This window comes from Myotis yumanensis, unplaced genomic scaffold (genome assembly GCF_028538775.1).
Source record: "Myotis yumanensis isolate MYYU_CA2020_CCGP unplaced genomic scaffold, mMyoYum1.0.hap1 SCAF_14, whole genome shotgun sequence".
In the NCBI taxonomy this organism is placed as follows: Eukaryota; Metazoa; Chordata; class Mammalia; order Chiroptera; family Vespertilionidae; genus Myotis; species Myotis yumanensis.
Window position 1 is genome coordinate 445,927 of NW_027223765.1, and position 21,103 is coordinate 467,029.

At 51.1% G+C, this 21,103-nt stretch overlaps 1 protein-coding gene across 1 annotated transcript in view; it reads left to right on the plus strand.

Annotated features, from left to right (window-relative positions):
- The window catches only part of KLHL18 (kelch like family member 18), a 37,202-nt gene that overhangs the window by 5,009 nt on the left and 11,090 nt on the right, over positions 1-21,103 (plus strand). Inside the window, 1 exon segment of the mRNA XM_070390896.1 lies at positions 17,763-17,893. Within this exon segment, the coding sequence (XP_070246997.1) occupies positions 17,763-17,893 (131 nt within the window).

A 21,103-nucleotide genomic window follows, 5' to 3' on the forward strand; every position in this document is an offset into this window, starting at 1 on the left:
TGGGGTGGGACCAGCCAGCCTCCCCCAGTGCGTTTAGTGAAGCCGTTTCTACCCCACAGCTGATCCCCTCGCCACTGTTTCCAGCTGAGAATGAGCCAATCAATATGTGTGGCCCAGGCGCTGGCAGGCATTTTCTGTGAAGAGCCAGATAGTAAATATTTTAGGATTTGTGGGTCAGACAGTTTCAGTTGCAATTACTCAACTCCGGGGTTGTAGCGACACATGAGCGAGGGTAGGGGTGTGTTCTAGTAAAGCTCTGTCTACAAAGCAGCCCTGGGCCCCGTTCTTGTCTGCTGACCCCTGCTGTGTACGGCGTCTGGCCTTTGGAAAGCTGAAGGCCTTCGAAGCAGGTTACACTGGCTTTGTTGCCCCAGCGTATACTTCTTTGGTTTCAACGTCGCTAGAAATTGGGAGCATCTCTTGTTTAAAGAGAACAGCTGAACCAGGAGTGGAGAACTGTTTTCCCCAGCTCACTGCAGGGCACACGGGACTGTCCCGGTCGGTGACTGAGGAACTCTCGTAGGAGAAGTTACTGTTAAAATTCGCACCTGATCTTGAACGTCTTGTGGCTGCGGGAGCCGGGAGCGTTAATGAGAGATCCTGGCGCCCTTTCTCAGTCGCCGCCGAGGCTGCTCGGCTGTTTGCGGGATGGCAGGCCCCTGAGTCCGGGGGACCTGACGCTGTGTTCAGGGCCGTGAAGGGAAGGGCCAGAGTGTGGGCTTGCGACAGGCAGAGTCGACCTGTGTTTCAACTGTGGCCCAATATGTCTGGGCAGCGTGTGATGCACATCCGGTCAGAACACAGAAACGCTTTCAAACCATAAGCTCAGGAGCAGGTATTTGCCTCCCCACGTCCAGAGCGTCTGTATCCACATGCGAAGGGGGAAGCGGCCAGCGGTGCATCGGTGGCGGAATGGATACACGTGGTGCATGTTCCACGCCTCAGTGGAATGTTACTCAGCCTTGAAAAGGGAAGGACACTCTGACACGTGCTGAAACATGGGAGAACCTAGAAGACACCATGCTAAGTGAGATAAGCCAGTCACCGAGGACAAACATGGTACGATTCCACTTAAGAGAAGTGATAGGGTAGCCAAGTATTCGCAGAAAGAAAGTAGACCGGTCACTGCTTAGGGGCTGGGAGTGGGGATGGGAAGTCAGTGTTTCGTGGCTACAGAGTTTCCGTTCGGGAAGATGAGAAAGTTTGGAGATGGATGGCGGTGATGTTGCACAACAGTGTGAACATGCGTACTGCCCCTGAGCTGTGGTTCTGTTTGGAGCCTCATCCCACACACCAAAAGGTTTCGGGTTCCGTCCTGGTTGGGGCCGCCCGAGTAAGGGAGGCAACTGATCAGTGTTTCTGTCTCACATCGATGTTCTCTTTGTCCCTTCTTCTTTCTCTAAAATAAAAATCAATAAACATATCCTCGGGTGCAGATTGAAAAATGGTTAAAGTGGTAAATTTATGTTATGTATATAACACATAAAAAAAAGAGTTAATAAGCTCAAGAGTTATTACCAAGTGGGCAGGTGGGTTGCAGGGAGTGCTTTGTGATGTCTCGGCAGCCAGTCCCTGACGGGAACCATCTGGTGCGAGGTGCGCGCATCCTGGTCTTCAGCCGCTGTGGCTGCCGCCTCAGCTGTTCAGAGCCACGTCTCGCTGCTCAGGCCGCGGCTGCCCTTCCAGTGGTCACCGGAAGGAACGGGCTCCTGGCAGATGCACATGAAGGGCCTCAGGTCGTGAGCTCGTTCTTCCTGTGCCGGTTTGTGAACTCAGAGCATCAGGCAGCCCTGACAGCTGTCCTGAGGGTGTGCTCCCGTGTCTCCAGGACAAGGTGTGTGGGCGTCGTCTGCAGTCACGGGGCTTCCATCTATGTTGCTCCCTTAATTTGCTCCTACGTTTCCATTCATCCTGTGGACCCGCATGCCCATCATGTCTGAAAGGAAGCCCCTTTCCTTCCAAACCATTTCTTCTTTGTTCGCTCTGTGTGAGGACGGCACGCCATCCATCCGGTCATGTGGGACTAAATGCTGGGCTTGGCTTTGGCTCTTTTATGTGTATTTTGTGGCTCTTCTCGCAATAATAATTGCATAATCGTGTACAGTATTGCACTCCAAGGGCTGTGACTGAACCATTCGCTGAGGTGTTTGTTTACATGATAGGTGCTCAGCAAACCATGGTCCTAATGTAGACACGCTTCACCTTTTACCTAAACCAGGTTTTTGTTTGTTTTTTCGCCTTTAGTGCCATGCTGAGAGCGTTCTCACCCTTTAGGGAGTGATCCTGTGCGGTGAGCGGGTCTGTCTCAGCTCTGATGAGTCATCCTCGGAGTGGCTCCCCATCTCATTCTCACCCATCAGCGTGCTCGGTTCGGAATGCATCCACTCCGACCATGCGCCCCAGCACTGTTAGGTGCTGGGGACACAGCAGTGAGCTGAGTAAGCAAAACCTCTATGGGTGTGAGCTCACATCCTCTTGGGGTGATTGGCTGATGTAAAAACTAACCCATTTATATAAAAGGCTAATATGCTAAGTGTCTGACCATCTGACCAGTTGCTATAATGCGCAATGACCACCAGGGGGCAGGCGCTCAACACAGGAGCTGCCATGACGCGCACTGGCCATTTACAAAGAAACGGCACCACGGACCTGGTGCCAACAAAGCAACACTCGGCTTCCCCCAAGTGGGACTCAGGCCCCACCACCACCCTGAGTGACACCCCACCAAAGCAGCCAACGCTGCCGAGACCCCATAGCACAAAATGCGGCCCACAGCCCAGCCCAGCACAGCACTGAACGGTCGCTGTGGGCACCAGGTAATGACATCACGTAGCAACGCCCGGCTTCCTCTCCCTAGCGACTAGCCTCCTTGGAGTTTCTTTAGCCCAGGAACACCACTTGCTTTATTTTTTTTTTTTTTTTTTTTTATTTTTATTTTATTTATTTATTTTTTTTTTTAATTAAATCTTTATTGTTCAGATTATTACATTTGTTCCTCTTTTTTCCCCCCATAACTCCCCTCCTTCCAGCTCCCACCCCACCCTCCACCCTCACTCCCCACCCACTGTGTTCATCCATAGGTGCATGATTTTTGTCCAGTCACTTCCCGCATCTCCCACACCCCTTTTTCCCCCAAGAATAGTCAGTCTATTCCCTTTCTATGTCCCTGATTCTATTATAATCACCAGTTCATTCTGTACATCAGGTTATTTATTCACTTGATTCCTGGATTCATTTGTTGATAGATGCATGTTTGTTGTTCATAATTTGTATCTTTACCTTTTTCTTCTTCTTCCTCTTCTTAAAGGATACCTTTCAGCATTTCATATAATACTGGTTTGGCGGTGATGAACTCCTTTAGCTTTTCCTTATCTGTGAAGCTCTTTATCTGACCTTCAATTCTGAATGATAGCTTTGCTGGATAAAGTAATCTTGGTTGTAGGTTCTTGGCATTCAGCACTTTGAATATTTCTTGCCATTCCCTTCTGGCCTGCAAAGTTTCTGTTGAGAAATCAGCTGACAGTCGTATGGGTATTCCCTTGTAGGTAATTGAGCCTCTTTCTCTTGCTGCTTTTAAGATTTTCTCTTTGTCTTTTGCTCTTGGCATTTTAATGATGATGTGTCTTGGTGTGGTCCTCTTTGGATTCCTTTTGTTTGGGGTTCTCTGCGCTTCTTGGACCTGTAAGTCCATTTCTTTCACCAGGTGGGGGAAGTTTTCTGCCATTATTTCTTGAAATAGGTTTTCAGTATCTTGCTGTCTCTCATCTTCTGGTACTCCAATGACTCTGATATTAGACCGCTTAAAGCTGTCCCAGAGGCTCCTTACACTATCTTCACACTTTCGGATTCTTTTTTCATTTTGCTTTTCCAATTGGGTGTTTTTTGTCGAATCTTTGGTTTGATTATTGTACTCCTCTGGTCTGCTATTTGGTATAATATTCTTTATTTCAGTCCGTGTATGCTTACTTTCTAATTTCCTTATCGTAGCATCGAGGGTCTCATTAGTTTTCGTGAGGCTCTGCACAAATTTATGGCAAGCCCTCAAAATTGCGATTCTTAGCTCCATATCCTCCATTTCTGTCATGTTTTTTTGTCTCCGCATCTTTTATGCTTTCTTGGTGCACCCCCTTGTGGTCTCTGTGCGCAGTCTTGTTCTAGCCAAGCCTTAATTGTTGTAGTTAACACTAGAGGGATTTGACCCACAGGCCGACTGGCTGTAGGAATCAGCTGTACGGAAAATGTCTGCCTTCTGGGGAGGCGCTAATCCAGCCTTTGCCTGAGGCGATCGGCAAATGGCTGTGCGCAGGCTTTGGGCGGGGCGGGATCAACAGGGCGGGCGGAGGGAGCAGTTATGGCCACGCTCAGTCCCGTTCCCAGAGGCTCTGCTTCTCAGAACCCCGGCAGCCGCTGCAAACCTCGGAGAGAAAGCTGCCCTCAGGTTCCAACTGATGCCGGATAATCCCGCTTCTCCCGTTTGAGTCTGGGTCCCTAGAGACTCGCCCGGATCTGGAGCCCAGAGTCTGAGACTCACTCCCGACAGAAAACGACAACCGCGCCCTCAGCCACCAGCCCGCTTTGCGCGCGCTCCTCGGTACCTTTGTATTTTCCACACTGCGCCGCCTCTGAGCCTCGATTTGCTGTTCTCTTTCCTTCTAGTTGTAGAGTCTCTCTTCAGCCAGCCTTCCTGTGGTTCTGGGTGATGTCCGTTCAGTCTTTTAGTTGTATTTTTGAAATGGTTGTTTGCGGCAGCGGTCTCCGGTGTTTACCTACGCCGCCATCTTGGTCTCCCTCACCACTTGCTTTATAGCCAGGTGCAAACACTTTACACTTTAACCAAATGTCTGTGAAGCGTTTTCCATGCCTCATCTCATTTGATCCTCACAGAAGTCCTGCAGTAGGCAGATAGGAGACTCGGTAGAAACCTATTTTCTTTTCATTAGCTGAAAACGGAGATTTGGAAAGCTTAGAAACTTGATCTGACTGAAAAGAAGTAAGAAATGGTGGACCTTGAAAATGACTTCAGGTCTCACTGCACAGAATATAGTCAAACACGGCTGCAGTTAAATAGTTCACCCTTTGTTCTCCCTGCGTGATCTACAATAATAATCTGCTTTGTGTTGATATTTCCTGCTGTGTTGCTGACAATTACCTGAAAGAGAAGTTGGGGTGCTTCACTGGGCTGGGAAAAGTTTAGCTACATCAGAAAGCAGGTCTAATGAAGCAAGTTTATTCTATGTCTATATGGAATTTCCTTTCAGTGTGCACAGATCCATGCACCGGGCCTCTAGCTCAGTATAAGATGCCCAGTAAGTGATAAGTGCTGTGAAGAGAAATAAGGGGGGCGGGGGCTGAAAGTGCTCTTCTTGTTGGAGGGGCCAGAGCCAGCCTCCCTGAGGAATGGGAGTGGGTGAGTGTCCTCAGCAGAGGGAAGAGTGTTCTAGAGCCTGAGGCAGGAGCAGAGGTGGCACTTTGGGAACAGCAAGCTGCTGGTGTGGTAAGAACCAGTTATCGGTGAGCACGGGCATCACCGAGGCCTCAGGGCACACCTGAGGGTGGCAGTCATCTCCGGGGGTGGACGCTGTCCCTCTTCTGTTGTGCCTTCGCCCCCCACGTAGTCAGAGAAAAGTGGAAAGACCGGAGGTGGGAGAGGGAGCCTCAGGTCCCACAGAGGTCATTGCATCGTGCAGTGTGACTGAGGAAATCCTTGTGAACGAGTGAATGAAGACAGTAACTGTTCACTCACTCATGAATGCGGGGGGCTAGGGGTGTGCCTAAGAAGGGAGGGTACGTTTATTATACTCCGCGAGGCTATCACAGGAATCACCGGCACCTCTCCCTGCTTCTCCCATTCCCGAGCGATGATGCTGATGGGCAGAGCAAGAAAGACCACTTCGGGCTTGTTCTTTCCCGAGGAATTGTGTTATTCTGCGTCACAGGGAAAACGGAGGTTGGGAACTTGGGGGGTGAGGGGGCAGGAAGGAGAACAGCTCCTCAGCTCTCGGGTCTTTAACGATGCTCCTGCCCACGTGGGTAAAGCTTGTCTTTCCCCCTGTCCTTACCGTAGGCTCTCTCTTGAAGTCAGCAAGACATCTGGGGGGCGGGGGGAGAGGGGGGTGTAGGAGAGGCAGGTGGTGATGGCTTCAGTAGGATTAAGGGAAGGACTGCTGATTTAACGGAGCCTCTGGTTATTCTAAGCTGCTCACAGATCCGTCAGCGCCATCTGTGAGACGTAGGGAGAAGCTGAAGGATGTCCTGCAGGTGCTGACCCTCCGGCCTCTTCCAGGACTGCCGCTGGGTTCCTGAGGCTCCGGCCTCGCTCCCCCGCACCCACGGCTCCTCTTCTGCCTTGTGTTCTCCGATTTCTGGGCCTTTGCTCTAGGCTTCCTTCGGCGTGGAGTGTCCGCTCACATCTGCCAGCAGAATCCTGCCCGTGCTTCGAGGCTCCTTTCCTACTTGTTCTCGAGGGGAGAGAAAGGCCGACCACTCCTTCCTCTGTTCTCCAGGCCACTTGGCTTTGTGTCTGCTCAGCACCGCCTGTGGTGCACGTTTGTCCTCCCGCCCCCTGCCCTCCTGTGCACTTCCGGGCGGCAGAGCCTGTGAACTGCCGCTCTCCAGCATCGCCTGAGGTCCTGTTAGACACGGGCGCAGGTGCGCGGGAGTGTTTTCTCCCCTGTGTCGAGTTTCCGAAGCGTGTGAAGCCTGTCCCTAGCACAGTTGTTGGCATGTGTCAGGCGCTGGGACGTGTTTGCTGAGTTCCCTAAAGGGCCCCTGGCGTTCGGTTTGCGATGTTCCTTCAGCCAGCCTGGTGAAGTGCGTTCGACTGTGCCTGCACCTGCTGTGAGGGGAGTCAGCCCTACCTTGGGCCTTTACAGACTCGGGGAGAGACACCCCTCAGTGACGTACGAGACAAGGCACAGGGACCGCCCGAGGCCTGAGGGAGCCGAGAGATGGCAGTCACTTCCAGATGAGTGTGGGGTGGTGTCACGGAGAGGAGCATGCCTGGTGACGACCTGGTGGAGAAATAGGACGTCGGCAGGCACGCTGTGGGAAGAGGCATTCCGGGCGGGGAGCGCCTGCTCCAGGGCCAGCACGGAAGTCCACGTACAGGAGGTTTCTTGAGCAAGAAGGACCTGGCAGTCGGGTGGGAGGTGTGGCTGGGAGCTGGTTAGGTGCAGTTTGAACTTCAGTTCTCATGGGGAAGGGTCTGGACTGGGAAGAAACATCTGCAGATCACATGCTGTTTGCACAGTTAGGGGCTCAGTGGTTTCTGCAGACTCCACCCTCCTGTCCTCTTCTCTCCATTGTTCCTCCTGGGCACGGGTGGGAGGCAGGGAGGGTTTGGAGGAGGTGGGACAGGTCTCAATATTTTCCCTTGCTCTCTACCTGGGGTCAGAGCCCAGGTCGTTATTTATTTCCTAGAGGCCCGGTGCACGAAATTCATGCAGGGTAGGGTCCCTGGTCCTGGCGGACGATCAGGGCTGATCTGTGGGGTGACCGGCAGGGTGATTGAGGCCTGCGCTGGCACCTGCATTGGCCAGCCTGGGGCCTGCGGGCTGGAGGCAGCTCCTGCATTGGGCGTCTGCCCCCTGGTGGTGAGTGCACGTCATAGTGGCTGGTCATTCCACCAGTTATTCTGCCATTCTGTCTATTTGCATATTAGGCTTTTATTATATAGGATTTTTTAAAATAGTGTCTTTTTAAAAATATTTTTTATTGATTTTAGAGAGGAAAGGAGAGGGAGAGAGAGATAGAAACATCAATGATGAGAGAATCATGGATTGGCTGCCTCCTGCATGCCCCCTACTGGGGATTGAGCCTACAACCAGCTAGGGCCAGATCTTATTTATTTATTTTTTTTAGTGCTAGATGGTCAGCCACTTCCTCCCTTACCCCTTCTGGAGTCACTTTACACAGTGGGGCCCCCAAAGCAGAAAGACCCACACTCCATCAGGAGAGGGTTTCAGCCCTGGCTGGTGTGGCTCAGTGGATAGAGCGTCGGCCTGTGGACTGAAGGGTCCCGGGTTTGATTTTTGTCAAGGGCACGGACCTTGGTTGCAGGCTCCTCCTTGGCCTGGGCCCTGGTCGGGGCTTGTGCAGGAAGCAACCCATAGATGTGTTTCTCTCACATCGATGTTTCTCTGTCTTTCCCTCTCCCTTCCACTCTCCCTAAAAAAAAATCAATGGAAAAATATCCTCAGGTGAGGATTAAAAGAACAAAACAAAAAAAGAATAGAGGGGCCCTGACCAGTTTGGCTCAGTGGATGGAGCGTCGGCCTGCGGACTGAAGGGTTCCAGGTTCGATTCCGGTCAAGGGCATGTACCTTGGTTTCGGGCACATCCCCAGTAGGAGGTGTGCAGGAGGCAGCTGATCAATGTTTCTCTCTCATTGATGTTTCTAACTCTCTATCCCTCTCCCTTCCTCTCTGTAAAAAATCAATAAGATATATTAAAAAAAAAAAAGGATAGAGGGGTTCAGACAGTGTGCTTGAAAATGCCATCAGAGCCCCAGGCTGGACCCGGGTGTTTTATCGTATGTGCTGTTTTCCAACCCTGCGGGTTTGTGAGGACTAATAACGAGTAAACTGCCCTTCGCGTATCACAGCTATAACCTGCTTTGCCCCACCCTGTGTGCGCACACACACACCATACCCTACTAGTTCTGCTTATCTGGAGACCCAGTTCTGTGGCCTCACCAGCATTTGGTATTATCACTATTTTTAAATTGTGGTCATTTTGTGAAATGTGTAGTGATAGCTCATTGTGATTTTAATTTGCATTTTCTTAATGGGTAATGGCGATCATCTTGTCATATAGTACTGGTGTATCCTTTTTAATATTCTTTTTGATGAAATGTCTCTTCGGTCTTTTGCCCATTTCTTTCATTGGATTGTTTTTGTTTGTTTTTTTATTGTCGAGTTTTTTGTCAGGACTCTTATTTGACAAATATATCACAAATATATCATTAGCCCTAGCTGGTTTGGCTCAGTGGATAGAGCGTCAGCCTGCGGACTGAAGGGTCCTGGGTTCGATTCTGGTCAAGGGCACATGCCCGGGTTGTGGGCTCAATCCCCAGTAGGGAACGTGCAGGAGGCAGCCAATCAATGATTCTCTCATCATTTATGTTTCTCTCTCTCTCTCTCTTTTCCTCTCTGAAATCAATAAAAGAATATTTTTTTTTAAAAAGAGAGAGAGAAAAATCTCTAGGGCAGTGGTTCTCAACCTGTGGGTCGCAACCCCTTTGGGGATTGAACAGCCCTTTAACAGGGGTCGCCTAAGACCATTGGAACACACATATATAATTACACATTGTTTTGCCGAAACCGGTTTGGCTCAGTGGATAGAGCGTCGGCCTGCGGACTAAAGGGTCCCAGGTTCGATTCCGGTCAGGGGCATGTACCTGGGTTGCGGGCACATCCCCAGTGGGGAGTGTGCAGGAGGCAGCTGATCGATGTCTCTCTCCCATCGATGTTTCTAACTATCTATCTCTCTCCCTTCCTCTCTGTAAAAAATCAATAAAATATATTTTAAAAAAAATTACACATTGTTTTTGTGATTAATCTCTATGCTTTAATTATGTTCAATTTGTAATAATGAAATTGGGGGTCACCACAACATAAGGAACTGTATTAAAGGGTCGAGGCATTAGGAAGGTTGAGAACCACTGATCTAGGGTCACGCGCAGGAGTCTGAATTTAAAATACATATATAATTAAATAATATTAAGTCCTACTATTAAATCGTATTATTTGTAATACTTTTGTTATTTCATCACACCTCTGAGTGTGAATTGGGAGCATTTCTACACTAGTCTACTCTTTTTTTTTACATGTATTTTTATTGATTTCAGAGAGGAAGGGAGAGGGGGAGAGAGATAGAAACATTAATGATGAGAGAGAATCATTGATTGGCTGCCTCCTGCACGCCCCCCACTGGGGATGGAGCCCGCAGCCCTGGCATCCTTGACCAGAATCAAACCCGGGACCCTTCAGTCCGCAGGCCGACGCTCTATCCACTGAACCAAACCAGCTAGAGCGTGGGTTTTTAAATTACAATTTTTAAATAATATATTTTATTGATTTTTTACAGAGAGGAAGGGAGAGAGATAGAGAGTTAGAAACATTGATCAGCTGCCTCCTGCACATCTCCTATGGGCTGGAACTCGGGCTGGTGTCACAGGGCCCCTCTGCACAAACACCTGGTGCTGGGCCCAGCACCAGGCTGGAAGTGGCAGAACCAGCCTCAGCAAGACCATCAGTTACCAGCTTGTGTACTGAACTGGAGAAAGGACAGGGCTGCTGGTGGGCCTGGGGCCTTGAAATCCTATTGGGGAGGTGCCCGCAACCCAGGTACATGCCCTTGACCGGAATCGAACCTGGGACCCTTCAGTCCGCAGGCTGACGCTCTATCCACTGAGCCAAACCGGTTTCGGCTTAAATTACAAATTTAATTTCCTTATTCGTTACAGGGTTATTAAAATGATCAGAGTCTGGCCCTGGCAGGGTGGCTCGGTTGGTGGGAGCATCGTCCGGTACACCAGGGTGCACACAGTGGGCGGCTGACTGATATGCTCTCACAGTGTTTCTCTCTCTCTCTCAAAATCAGTAAAAACATCTCCTTGGATGAGGATGTAAGAAATAAAATGACCAGGGCGTCGCCATGGTGGGAGAAAAGGAGGGTGGAGTTGCGGGAAATAGCCACATGTCTCTGAAATCCACCGGCCGTTTCGGGGGAGGGAACCGAATGGCCTCGTTCCTGTTTTTCTGACCTCAGGCAGGTCACTCACCTCAGTTATGACAGGAATTCAGGTCGTGGGTTTGCTTCTCCCTCCAAAGTAGTGACACCTTTTCCAAGAAAGTAAACCCTTAGGAATGCAACCGGTGAGTCACACAGTCAGAGACACCTGCTGGCCGATTCTGTGCGCACCTCGGCGTCCTGTCCCGTCCGTGAAACACTGTGCTTGCCACGTGCCGTCTGCCCGGCCTGGGCCCAGCACCAGGTGTTTGTGCAGAGGGGCCCTGTGACACCTGGCTGGGTAGCCGAGTGGGGCCTCCAGGCACCACAGGGCCCACCCAGAGCTCAGGGAAGCCACCTTCCGTCCTAGCCCGTTGATTAAGGCCAGCAAGGAGGACCCCCTTTTCTGAACCCCCCGGGCTTTGTCGACACCAGTCATCAGAACTCGGGCTGGAAGTGGCAGAACCAGCCTCAGCAAGACCATCAGTTACCAGCTCGTGTACTGAACTGGAGAAAGGACAGGGCTGCTGGTGGGCCTGGGGCCTTGAAATCCTGCCCAGACTCCCTCCATGGTCAACACCCTCCTCCCACTGCAGGCCGGTCTGTCACTCATGGAGGGTGACAGAGCATCTGATAGCTCCTTGCTGCCCCGGAGGGAGCCCAGGACTTAAGGTCTTCAGGTGAGCCTTTTCTAAAGGTTAGCCACTGGAGCAGATAAACACAGAACAGTACAGTCCCTGAGGCGGAGGCTTCACGTCTCAAACATGGAATAGCCTTTCTCATCCAGCTGGGCTGCTCTGGCCTTGTGCTCAGTGGTTGCTCAGTAAGGTGGAGGGTTGGTTGGTACCTGGGGTGGGAGGATGGATGCTTCAAGGCCTCACCTCCTACATTTCTGATGGACGAGGCTGCATTATTTGCCGAGGCTGGTTAGCATTTAAACTCCATGGGCTGGAGGGAGGAATGGAGAAAGAGAGAAAATTGTGTAACTGTGATGAAGAAAGCAAAGGCTTAAAAAAGGCACATTGTTGGTGGCAGGCCCGTGCACGCCGTTCATGGCTCCAGCCCGAATGCCTCTGTGCAGGCTTAGCTCATCTCCTTTCTGAAAGGAGCAAACGTTTTGTAAACAACAGGATCTCAGTGTTGAATTCCACAAGGACAGACAGCACCCACTAGGTCAGCAGAGAAAGTCTGTGAACATCAGCGGCAAATCAGGTGTGATGTGGGCTGGCATGGCGGGGGGTTGAGGGTCCTAGATGAGTGGCCAGCATCTTCTCATATTTGTTCCCTGTGAGCAGAGGCCAGCGGGCAGAAGTAAGTTATTTTTTAGAACCCTGGGTATGTGCCCTGGCCGGGAATCAAACCGGCGACCTCTCACTGCTGGGACGACGCTCAACTCACAACTGAGCCGCACTGGCCAGGGCAGATGTTGTCTCTGCCGGTTCCCGGTCACTGTTCCAGCTACGCAGCTGTGCCATTTTGTGGATATGTCTGTGTTCCAATAAAACTATATATGGACGCTGAAGTTTGGATTTCATGTAACTTTCACATCGTGAAGCATGTCTTCTTTTGATTTTTTTTCAACCATATAAAAATGTAAAAACTGCCGAAACCGGTTTGGCTCAGTGGATAGAGCGTCGGCCTGCGGACTGAAGGGTCCCAGGTTCGATTCCGGTCAAGGGCATGTACCTTGGTTGCGGGCACATCCCCAGTAGGAGGCGTGCAGGAGGCAGCTGATCGATGTTTCTCTCTCATCGATGTTTCTAACTCTCTATCTCTCTCCTTTCCTCTCTGTAAAAAAATCAATAAAATATATTTTAAAAAAAATGTAAAAACTACACTTAGTCTTGCGTTGCACAGAGCCAAGAGGCAGTCCAGATGTTGGCCCCTAGACCATAGTTTGCTGACCCCTTGTCTAAAGGTCTTACAATAACTTCTGTAAAGTTCGGGACTTGAGGAGGTTTGCTTTAACAAGCAGGCATATAGCGCTGAATGTGTGTCATGCACTGTGTTAGCTGATGTCATCCTCAGAATAACCCCCGAGAGAAGGGTTATTGACCTAACTTTGCAAATGTGTACATTGAGCACAGAGAGGTTAAGTAACTAGCCCGGGGTCACAGGTCGCAGATGGCAGACCCCGGGTTCGAACCCAGGTAACTTAGCCCCACAGTGCCTGTTCTTACTACCAGGACATGGGGTCTCCCTTCAACATTTACAATGATTAACTTCTAGCCTAAAGGAGTTTTAGAGATTAATTCATCCCTGCTGCATCTCCGTCACAGACTCATTCTTACACACCAGCTTCATGGCCTCAGATTTGTGCCCAGTAAAATTATGGACGACTCCTCGTGCCCATCAGCATCTCTGTGACTGCCTAGACCCCACGCCCCCAAGGGTGCTCTGTCTGCACAGGCTGGGCACTGAGCTGCTCACTTCCTGTGTCGTGTGTGTTCACAGCTCCTTGAAGGCAGGGGCAGCAGCATCGAAATGTTCCATCAAGAAGAAATCTGTTCGGGCACCTCTTGCTTTCTTTGGGAACACCTGTCTGAGGTGACTCCCAGCTCAGATTTGGCCCCGCTGCTTTTCCTGCATGAAGAGGCAGCGGTTGAATCTTGAACCACACTTGGCCTGTGATAGGAAACAGAATTTGTGGTGTCAGCTACGCCATCACTGTTGACCCAGAGATACCACCAGGGCAGTTTCCCAGGCTTTCCAAGGAAGAATGGGAAGGCGTGTGTGTGTGTGTCTGAGAGAGAGAGAGAGAGAGAGAGAGAGAGAACATGTCAGAAGTTAGGTAGACAGGTGCTCAGGACTTCTGGGACCCTTTGCCTAGTTACAGTCTTAGAACCTACTCGCTGTTTACTTTTGCGTGCCGCAGGGGTCCTGCATAGTCATTGCCAGGCACCCCCAAATCCACGTGTGCACTGCAGATCTTTTACTTGTGTATAGTTGCTCTTCAAATGTATGTAGATGTCATCAAATCAAGGAAAAGCTCACCCAGCCAGTGTGGCTCAGTGGTTGAGCGTCAACTTATGAAGCTGGAGGTCACGGTTCTATTCCAGTCAGGGCACATGTCTGCATTATGGGCTCCATCCCCAGTGTGGGGCGTGCAGGAGGCAACTGATCAATGATTCTCTCTCATCATTTGTGTTTTCTCTCTCCCTCTCCCTTCCTCTCTGAAATCAATAAAAATATATTTTTTTAAAAAGAAAAACAACTGCCGAAACCGGTTTGGCTCAGTGGATAGAGCGTCGGCCTGCGGACTGAAGGGTCCCGGGTTCGATTCCGGCCAAGGGCATGTGCCTGGGTTGCGGGCACGTCCCCGGTGGGGGATGTGCAGGAGGCGGCTGATCGATGTTTCTCTCTCATCGATGTTTCTGACTCTCTGTCTCTCTCCCTTCCTCTCTGTAAAAAATCAATAAAAAAAAAAAAGAAAAAGAAAAAAAAATAAAAATAAAAAGAAAAACAACTGCCGAAACTGGTTTGGCTCAGTGGATAGAGCGTCGGCCTGCAGACTGAAAGGTCCCAGGTTCGATTCCAGTCAAGAGCATGTACCTGGGTTGCGGGCACATCCCCGGTAGGAGATGTGCAGGAGGCAGCTGATCGATGTCTCTCTCATCGATGTTTCTAACTCTCTATCTCTCTCCCTTCCTCTCTGTAAAAAATCAATAAAATATATTTAAAAAAAAAAAAAAAAGAAAAACAACTATATATATAAAAAAGGGAAAAAGCAACCTGAATTTGTGTTAAGCTATTGTAAGCACAGCTACCACCTGTTGAGAAGCCGCATCCAGTCAAGACCCTCATATGCAGAGGAGAACACTGAGGCTTGGGGTGAAGGGGAGGGATTCGCCTCCATTGCAGCAGGGAACGGTGCGTGGGAGCTGGCTCGTTTGCATGTGCCATGACCTTATACTGTGTCCCCCTGGGGTGGTCACAGAGGGAGAGATTGGCACATATTTTGACAATTAATACTATGCTGTACTTTCTAATATTGTCTAATAGAGTGACTTATTTATTTATTTATTTTTTAAATATATTTTATTGATTTTTTACAGAGAGGAAGGGAGAGGGATAGAGAGTTAGAAACATCAATGAGCGAGAAGCATCGATCAGCTGCCTCCTGCACGCCCCCTACTGGGGATGTGCCCGCAGCCAAGGTACATGCCCTTGACCGGAATCGAACCTGGGACCCTTGAGTCCACAGGCCGACGCTCTATCCACTGAGCCAAACCGGTTAGGGCTAGAGTGATTTATTATAATAACGTTTACCAGTATTTATAATGCTTCTCTTGAGAATCAATTAATTGATTGATTACTATATTGCTTGCCCTGCCCCCATAAGTAAAATCCTGTATTCCAACCTGGAAACCTGAAGCTTGGTGAAATTGGGCAGCTTGCTTATGTCTGGAACAGAGCTGGCCCTAAAACTCCTGAGTTTTTTTCTCTGGTCCGGGTTCTGTTAAGCAGACTGAACTGTGAGGATTTCAGTTGTTTATATCTTAGTCCTCTATAGCATTTGCTCTCAGCTGGGTGCAACGGAAGTTTTTTAATCCTCACCCGAGGATATGTTTATTTTATTTTATTTTTCACATAATAGCTATTTAACTTTTGGGCAAGTTACCTAACTTCTAAATCTTGGTTTACTGGAATTCATAGTAGAGGACTAAAATGAGAAAATATAATGGGAACTCAATAAATGATTATCTCATTTTTCTTAAGTGACATTTTAAAAAACTGAGATTATAAATGAGGGTATTTGGTGTTTTTAAAGCTTTTCACAAAAGTGTAAGAGCCCAGGACTGTAGAATTGGAAGGTCCCTTAATAGTTTTAGAACCAATGAAGGACTCCCTCTAACACGCTTATTTTTTAAACTAAAATCCGCTTCCTTCTGGGCCTGCCCTCCTTCGTGTGACAGGCCTTCTAGGGTTTGAGACGGCTGTTGGGCCCCGACTCCAAAACGATCTTTTCCAGACAAACTCTCCTCAGCTCTTCCTCATAAGACGAATCGTTCCCCTTTCCCATCGTGGTCTCCCTTCCAGAGAGAGACAGACCTGAGCTGAACACGGGTGCAGCTGTAATCGGCGAGCATCTCCCCAGGCAGCTCTCTTCGTTCTAGCTGAGCTCTTTTGGGAGTCAGGTCACCCAGTCAAGCAGCACTTGCAGCCTGTTCTCTCGTGTCTTCCCACTTTCTAGATGGAAAATAAATACATAGCAGTTGAACAGGGCAGATTGAACACACATTCTGACATCCATTCCCTCCTGTGATATCATTAAAATGATAATAAAGGGAGAAAAGATATCGGCAAATGAGCAATTGATGGCATGTTAAAGGCAAAAAGCACGTGCGATGAACTCAGTGGCCAGAGGAACCGAAAGGGCCTGCTGGGGAGAGACCAAGAGGAGAGAGGATTTGTAATGCGGAACCTGGCATAGTGCCAGAGCTGAAGAAACCAACACTGAAAACAGGAAGATCAGTTGAAAGTCTGTGAACAGCAATTAGATGCCTACAGTCCCTCCCCCGTCCTCTCAGGGGGCAGGGCTTCCCGTCTTAGGTGTTGAAACGGAGGCACACGAAGCACAGAAGACGGGATGGCCTGGAGCAGAACTGACAGTCAGGCCTCAGACTAAGTCCTAAGCAGTGAAGGCAGGACCACCCCTCCCTATCTCCCTATCTCTGTGTTTTACTGGTGAGAGTCACCAGTTGCCAGGGTATCTGCACGCAGTCACTCCCCGCACAAGACGGGTCCCCCTCTGAGAGCGCTGACGACGCCTGCTTCTAGGGTCCCCAGTGAAAATGGCCGGTCTTCATCTGTCACCCCAATGTGACACCCACGCTTGACAAGCCTAGGCCACCCACACACACACACTCACACACTCACACTCACACTCAGCTTTCAAACAGCTTCTACAAGTATGAGCAGTTGACCAACATCACCAGACGTTGAGAGCAAGCCTCTCGCAGAACAGACAGGCCAGAACGACGGGGGATGAAAACGCCGAAGAACCCGTGGAAGCAGGAGGAGGAGGAGACCGTTCGCTCTGGGATCCGGAGCGACTAGAGAAATAGTACATTCATGAAACATGGCCAGCATATTCTTAAAAAGGAAAAGGAACCTCAGGAAACCTCTTGGAGGCTGACAATGTGATAGCCAGTGTTTGGTTTCAGAAGCGTGTGAGTCACACAGTTTGCAGGACACCCAGCTTAGAGCCTCCACCAGAGCGGCCACCGGCGAGGGGGTAACGGAGGGGGTCCACGGGGGGGACAGATGGGCTCCAGCTGGAATCCTTGGATGGAGGTGACACAGGTGAGGTGAGGTCGGGTGAGAGTCAGGAAGCTGGTGAAGGGGAGGGGATGGGTGCTGAAGAGCAGCAGTGCTTCGTGGGAATGTGGGTGCGGTGGGGCTGTGAAGGCATCCTCTGGGCAGGTCGTTGGCAAGCACTTTAGAACTCCCTGGGCTGTGGACGCCGCCCTGAGGGTTTGGTACAAATTAGAGTTCGCCCTGTGGCTGAGCGCCTGGGCCACACACAGCTCCAGCCCAGCGCTGCTGCCAGGCTCAGGCTCTGGGCTCCACGGTCCACCACAGGCTGGTTCGTACCCAAGGACGCCCCAGCTTTTGCACCCACTGCGCCTCCTCTGTCCTTGAACCCACATGTGCCCCTATTCACGTTTGGTCTCTTCCTGTCACTGAGTACTTACTCTTGAGGACCTTGCTGCTAGGGGCGTCAGGGTTCTTGGTCTGTCAGGGAAGTCAGGGGTTGGGGGCGTCGGGAGGGGTGCAGTGGAGACGCAGGTGAGCGAAGCGGCCGCGTGAAGCCCTCAGGCTCGCGTGTTTGAACGCTTGTGAGGTGAGCTGTTGGCATGTCCATAACTGAGGGCACTGGGTGGCGACTCGCAGGTCTCCATGGTGAGCCGTGGCCGTCACGAGGTGGATGCCTTCGCTGCCGTGGGGGGGGCGGGATCAGCGTGGAAGGGCGTGTGGGTCTTTGTATTTGCCTTCCTCCCTATCTCTGTGTTTTACTTCGCCCGCAGATCGGGGACCACAAATTCAGCGCTCACCGAATCGTCTTGGCAGCCTCCATCCCGTACTTCCACGCGATGTTCACCAACGACATGATGGAGTGCAAGCAGGATGAGATTGTGATGCAGGGAATGGACCCCAGGTACCGCGCTCCTCCGCCAGGCCTCCCAGCTGCTTCCCTGCGCAGTCCTGCCGGTGCTGGTGCCCGGTGCCCCCCGGGGCCCTCGGCAGGACACGGCGTCTCCAGCACCGCCCAGTGCACGCTCCGCTCTATGTGGCGATCATTGAACAAGTTAGGCCCTCGCCTGTGGCCTGAGACAGGGTGAAAGTGAGGCATCTGCTGTGTTGTGCTCTGTTAGGGGCATCAGGGTTCATAGCACATTTAATAGGCAATAGAGTCCAAGATACATTTTTTGTCTGGGATGGGTACAAAGGTGGGTTTGTAATTCTCTGCACTTCTCTGTGCCAGCCGTGTGAGCTGGCAAACTTTTCAAGAGCCCGTCCTCGGTCTGCAGCAGTGCCGTCCCTCAGCACTTCCTGCAGTGACGGGACTGTCCTGCCGTCCTTGCCGGACGGGAGCCACGAGCCACGTGAGCACTCGGAGTGGGACTAGTGGGACGGGAGAACTGAATTCTAAATTGTATTTCATTTCCGTTCGTTTAGAAGTAATTTTAAATACCTGCATGTAGCTGGTATTATTTGGAGCAACAGGTCAAGAAGGTGGCAGAGATCGTAGCTATTTGATGGATGAGAATACTGAAGCCCGAGGATGTCAGGCTCAAACGCGGCCCCCCCCCCCCCCCCCCAAACATCTCCATCCAAGAGGCCGCATAGCATAGCATAGCGGGGAGAAGTTCTCCCCAGAGGAACCTGGGGCAGTCCATAACCCCCGAGACCACATCGCTCAGGGGCTTATTTGAAGTTGTCCTCACATCTGGAGTCACTTAGCACTGGACACGCTTCATGGAAATACTCCCTGGTTTCTGTCTAAAGACTTTATATAAACACTAGAGGCCCAGTGCACGAATTCGTGCACCAGTGGAGTCCCTCGGCCTGGCCTGCGGGATGGGGCTGAAACCAGCTCTCCGACACCCCCCGAGGGGTCCTGGATTGCGAGAGGGCGCAGGCCAGGCCAAGAGACCCCACCCGTGTATGATCCGGGCTGGGGAGAAATGCTGGAGGTTGGCCAGCGGGGAGGGACTGCAGGAGGGCTCCAGGATGTGTCCCCGGTCTCAGTCCCGATCAACCGGACCCCAGCAGCAAGCTAAGCTAACCTAACGGTCAGAGCATCTGCCCCCTGGTGGTCAGTGCACATCATAGTGAACGGTTGAACAGCCTTAGCATATCGTTAGCATATTGCACTTTGATTGGTCGAACAGACAACTGGACACTTAGCATGTTAGGCTTTTATTACATAGGATTATATAGGATGTTCCATAGTATGCCTTTTTGGGCCTTGAAAGGAAAAGGCATGTTTATGTCACTAAAAAGATCTGCTGCAGATCTATGAATTGAGGCTGTGTGTGTAACCTGGGCTGTATCCCAGGGTGCCCTGCACACCTCCTTGTGCCTATCATTGACCTGGGGTCTGGGGATGCAGCAGCAGGCACGACGCACAAGGGTGAGGACGTTCTCGTGGGAAGAGACAATAAATGACCAGTGACTCTAACACTGGCTAGTGGCCTGCCATTTGCTGCCTCACCTCACGGTGTGAAAATACAAGGGAGAGGGGCTGCGAACCTGTGGCGCCCTCTGCTGGTTGAGGTATCGGCCCCAGGGCACGGAGAGGATTTATAACCACGACTGCAGACGGCTCAGGCCGGGGATTTGGAGGAAGCACACACAAGTGGGTCTCAGGGCAGCTGTACTCTCTTCTTCGAGGTCTGTGTCTGCAGGAGCCGTGCTAATCGCCAAGCACAGTGCAGGCGCTTCCTTCGCAGGCCGCCAAGCACCTGTGTGTGTGCGAGGCTGCCTGAGGGGTGACATGGAAGCACCTCTCCTGCACTGACTCCAGTGGAAGAATCTGGTGAGAGACAGGTACACGTGTGATCTGGTGAGAGACAGGTACATGCGTGAGCTGGTGATAGACAGGTACGCGTGTGATCTGGTGATAGCCAGGTACACGCGTGAGCTGGTGATAGACAGGTACACGCGTGAGCTGGTGATAGACAGGTACACGCGTGAGCTGGTGAGAGACAGGTACACGCGTGATCTGGTGAGAGACAGGTACACGCGTGATCTGGTGATAGACAGGTACACTCGTGAGCTGGTGATAGACAGGTACACACGTGAGCTGGTGATAGACAGGTACACGCGTGAGCTGGTGATAGACAGGTACACGCGTGAGCTGGTGATAGGTACACATGTGATCTGGTGAAAGCCAGGTACACGCGTGAGCTGGTGATAAACAGGTACACGTGTGAGCTGGTGATAGGTACACGCGTGAGCTGGTGATAAACAGGTACACGTGTGAGCTGGTGATAGGTACACATGTGAGCTGGTGATAGGTACACGTGTGAGCTGGTGATAAACAGGTACACGTGTGAGCTGGTGATAGACAGGTACACGCGTGAGCTGGCCGGGAAGTGAACATGATGTCAGGAGAGCAGAGCAGAGCCAAGGCGAGCGCGTGAGGAGGGGCCTGTGTATTCAGGGAGGCCGGGAAGGCCTCTGTGACCAGGTGGCCGTGGAGCCCAGAGCTTCATTGAAGTGAGGGAATGAGCCACCTGGGTGACGAGCCCTCCGAAGAGAGGGCGCACCATGCAGAGGCCCGGGTGAGTGAGGGGCGGAGTGGAAGGTGACGAGGTCGTGCAGTGGAGGAGCCAGGCCACGGACAGGCCTGGGTGGAATTTGGATTGTCTTCTCTGTGCATCGGGGGAGAGAAGAAAATGTTGGAATTCTCATTCTGGACATTTATCCCAAAGAAAGAATAGTCCACAGCCATGATTGATAATGGCAGTAAGATGGTAGTAGCTATTACACCTAGTAACAAAGGGAATGAGCATACGTACCTTCCGGAATACTGCATAGCAGCCCCTAAAAACAAGACGTGAAGGCAGTGTAGCAACATGGAAAGGGCCTCGTGAGCCTTAAACAGATTTACACCGTTTGTGCAGAGAGGGACAAAAGGGCCTAGGGAGGTGACACCGTGGGCCTGCTCAGTAGTGACGTGTGGGGGATTGCTTTCTCTTTTTAAACTTTTCTGTAACAAAGCGATGTGGGCGACACAGACAGAGTGGGACAGTCGGGCTCTGGGGAAGGATCCCATTCAGTAGGCGCTCCAAGGGCGAGGATGTCACGGCTGCTAGAATGGTCCCGTCTCCCCAGGTGGAACTGTCCGCCCACGTGGGGC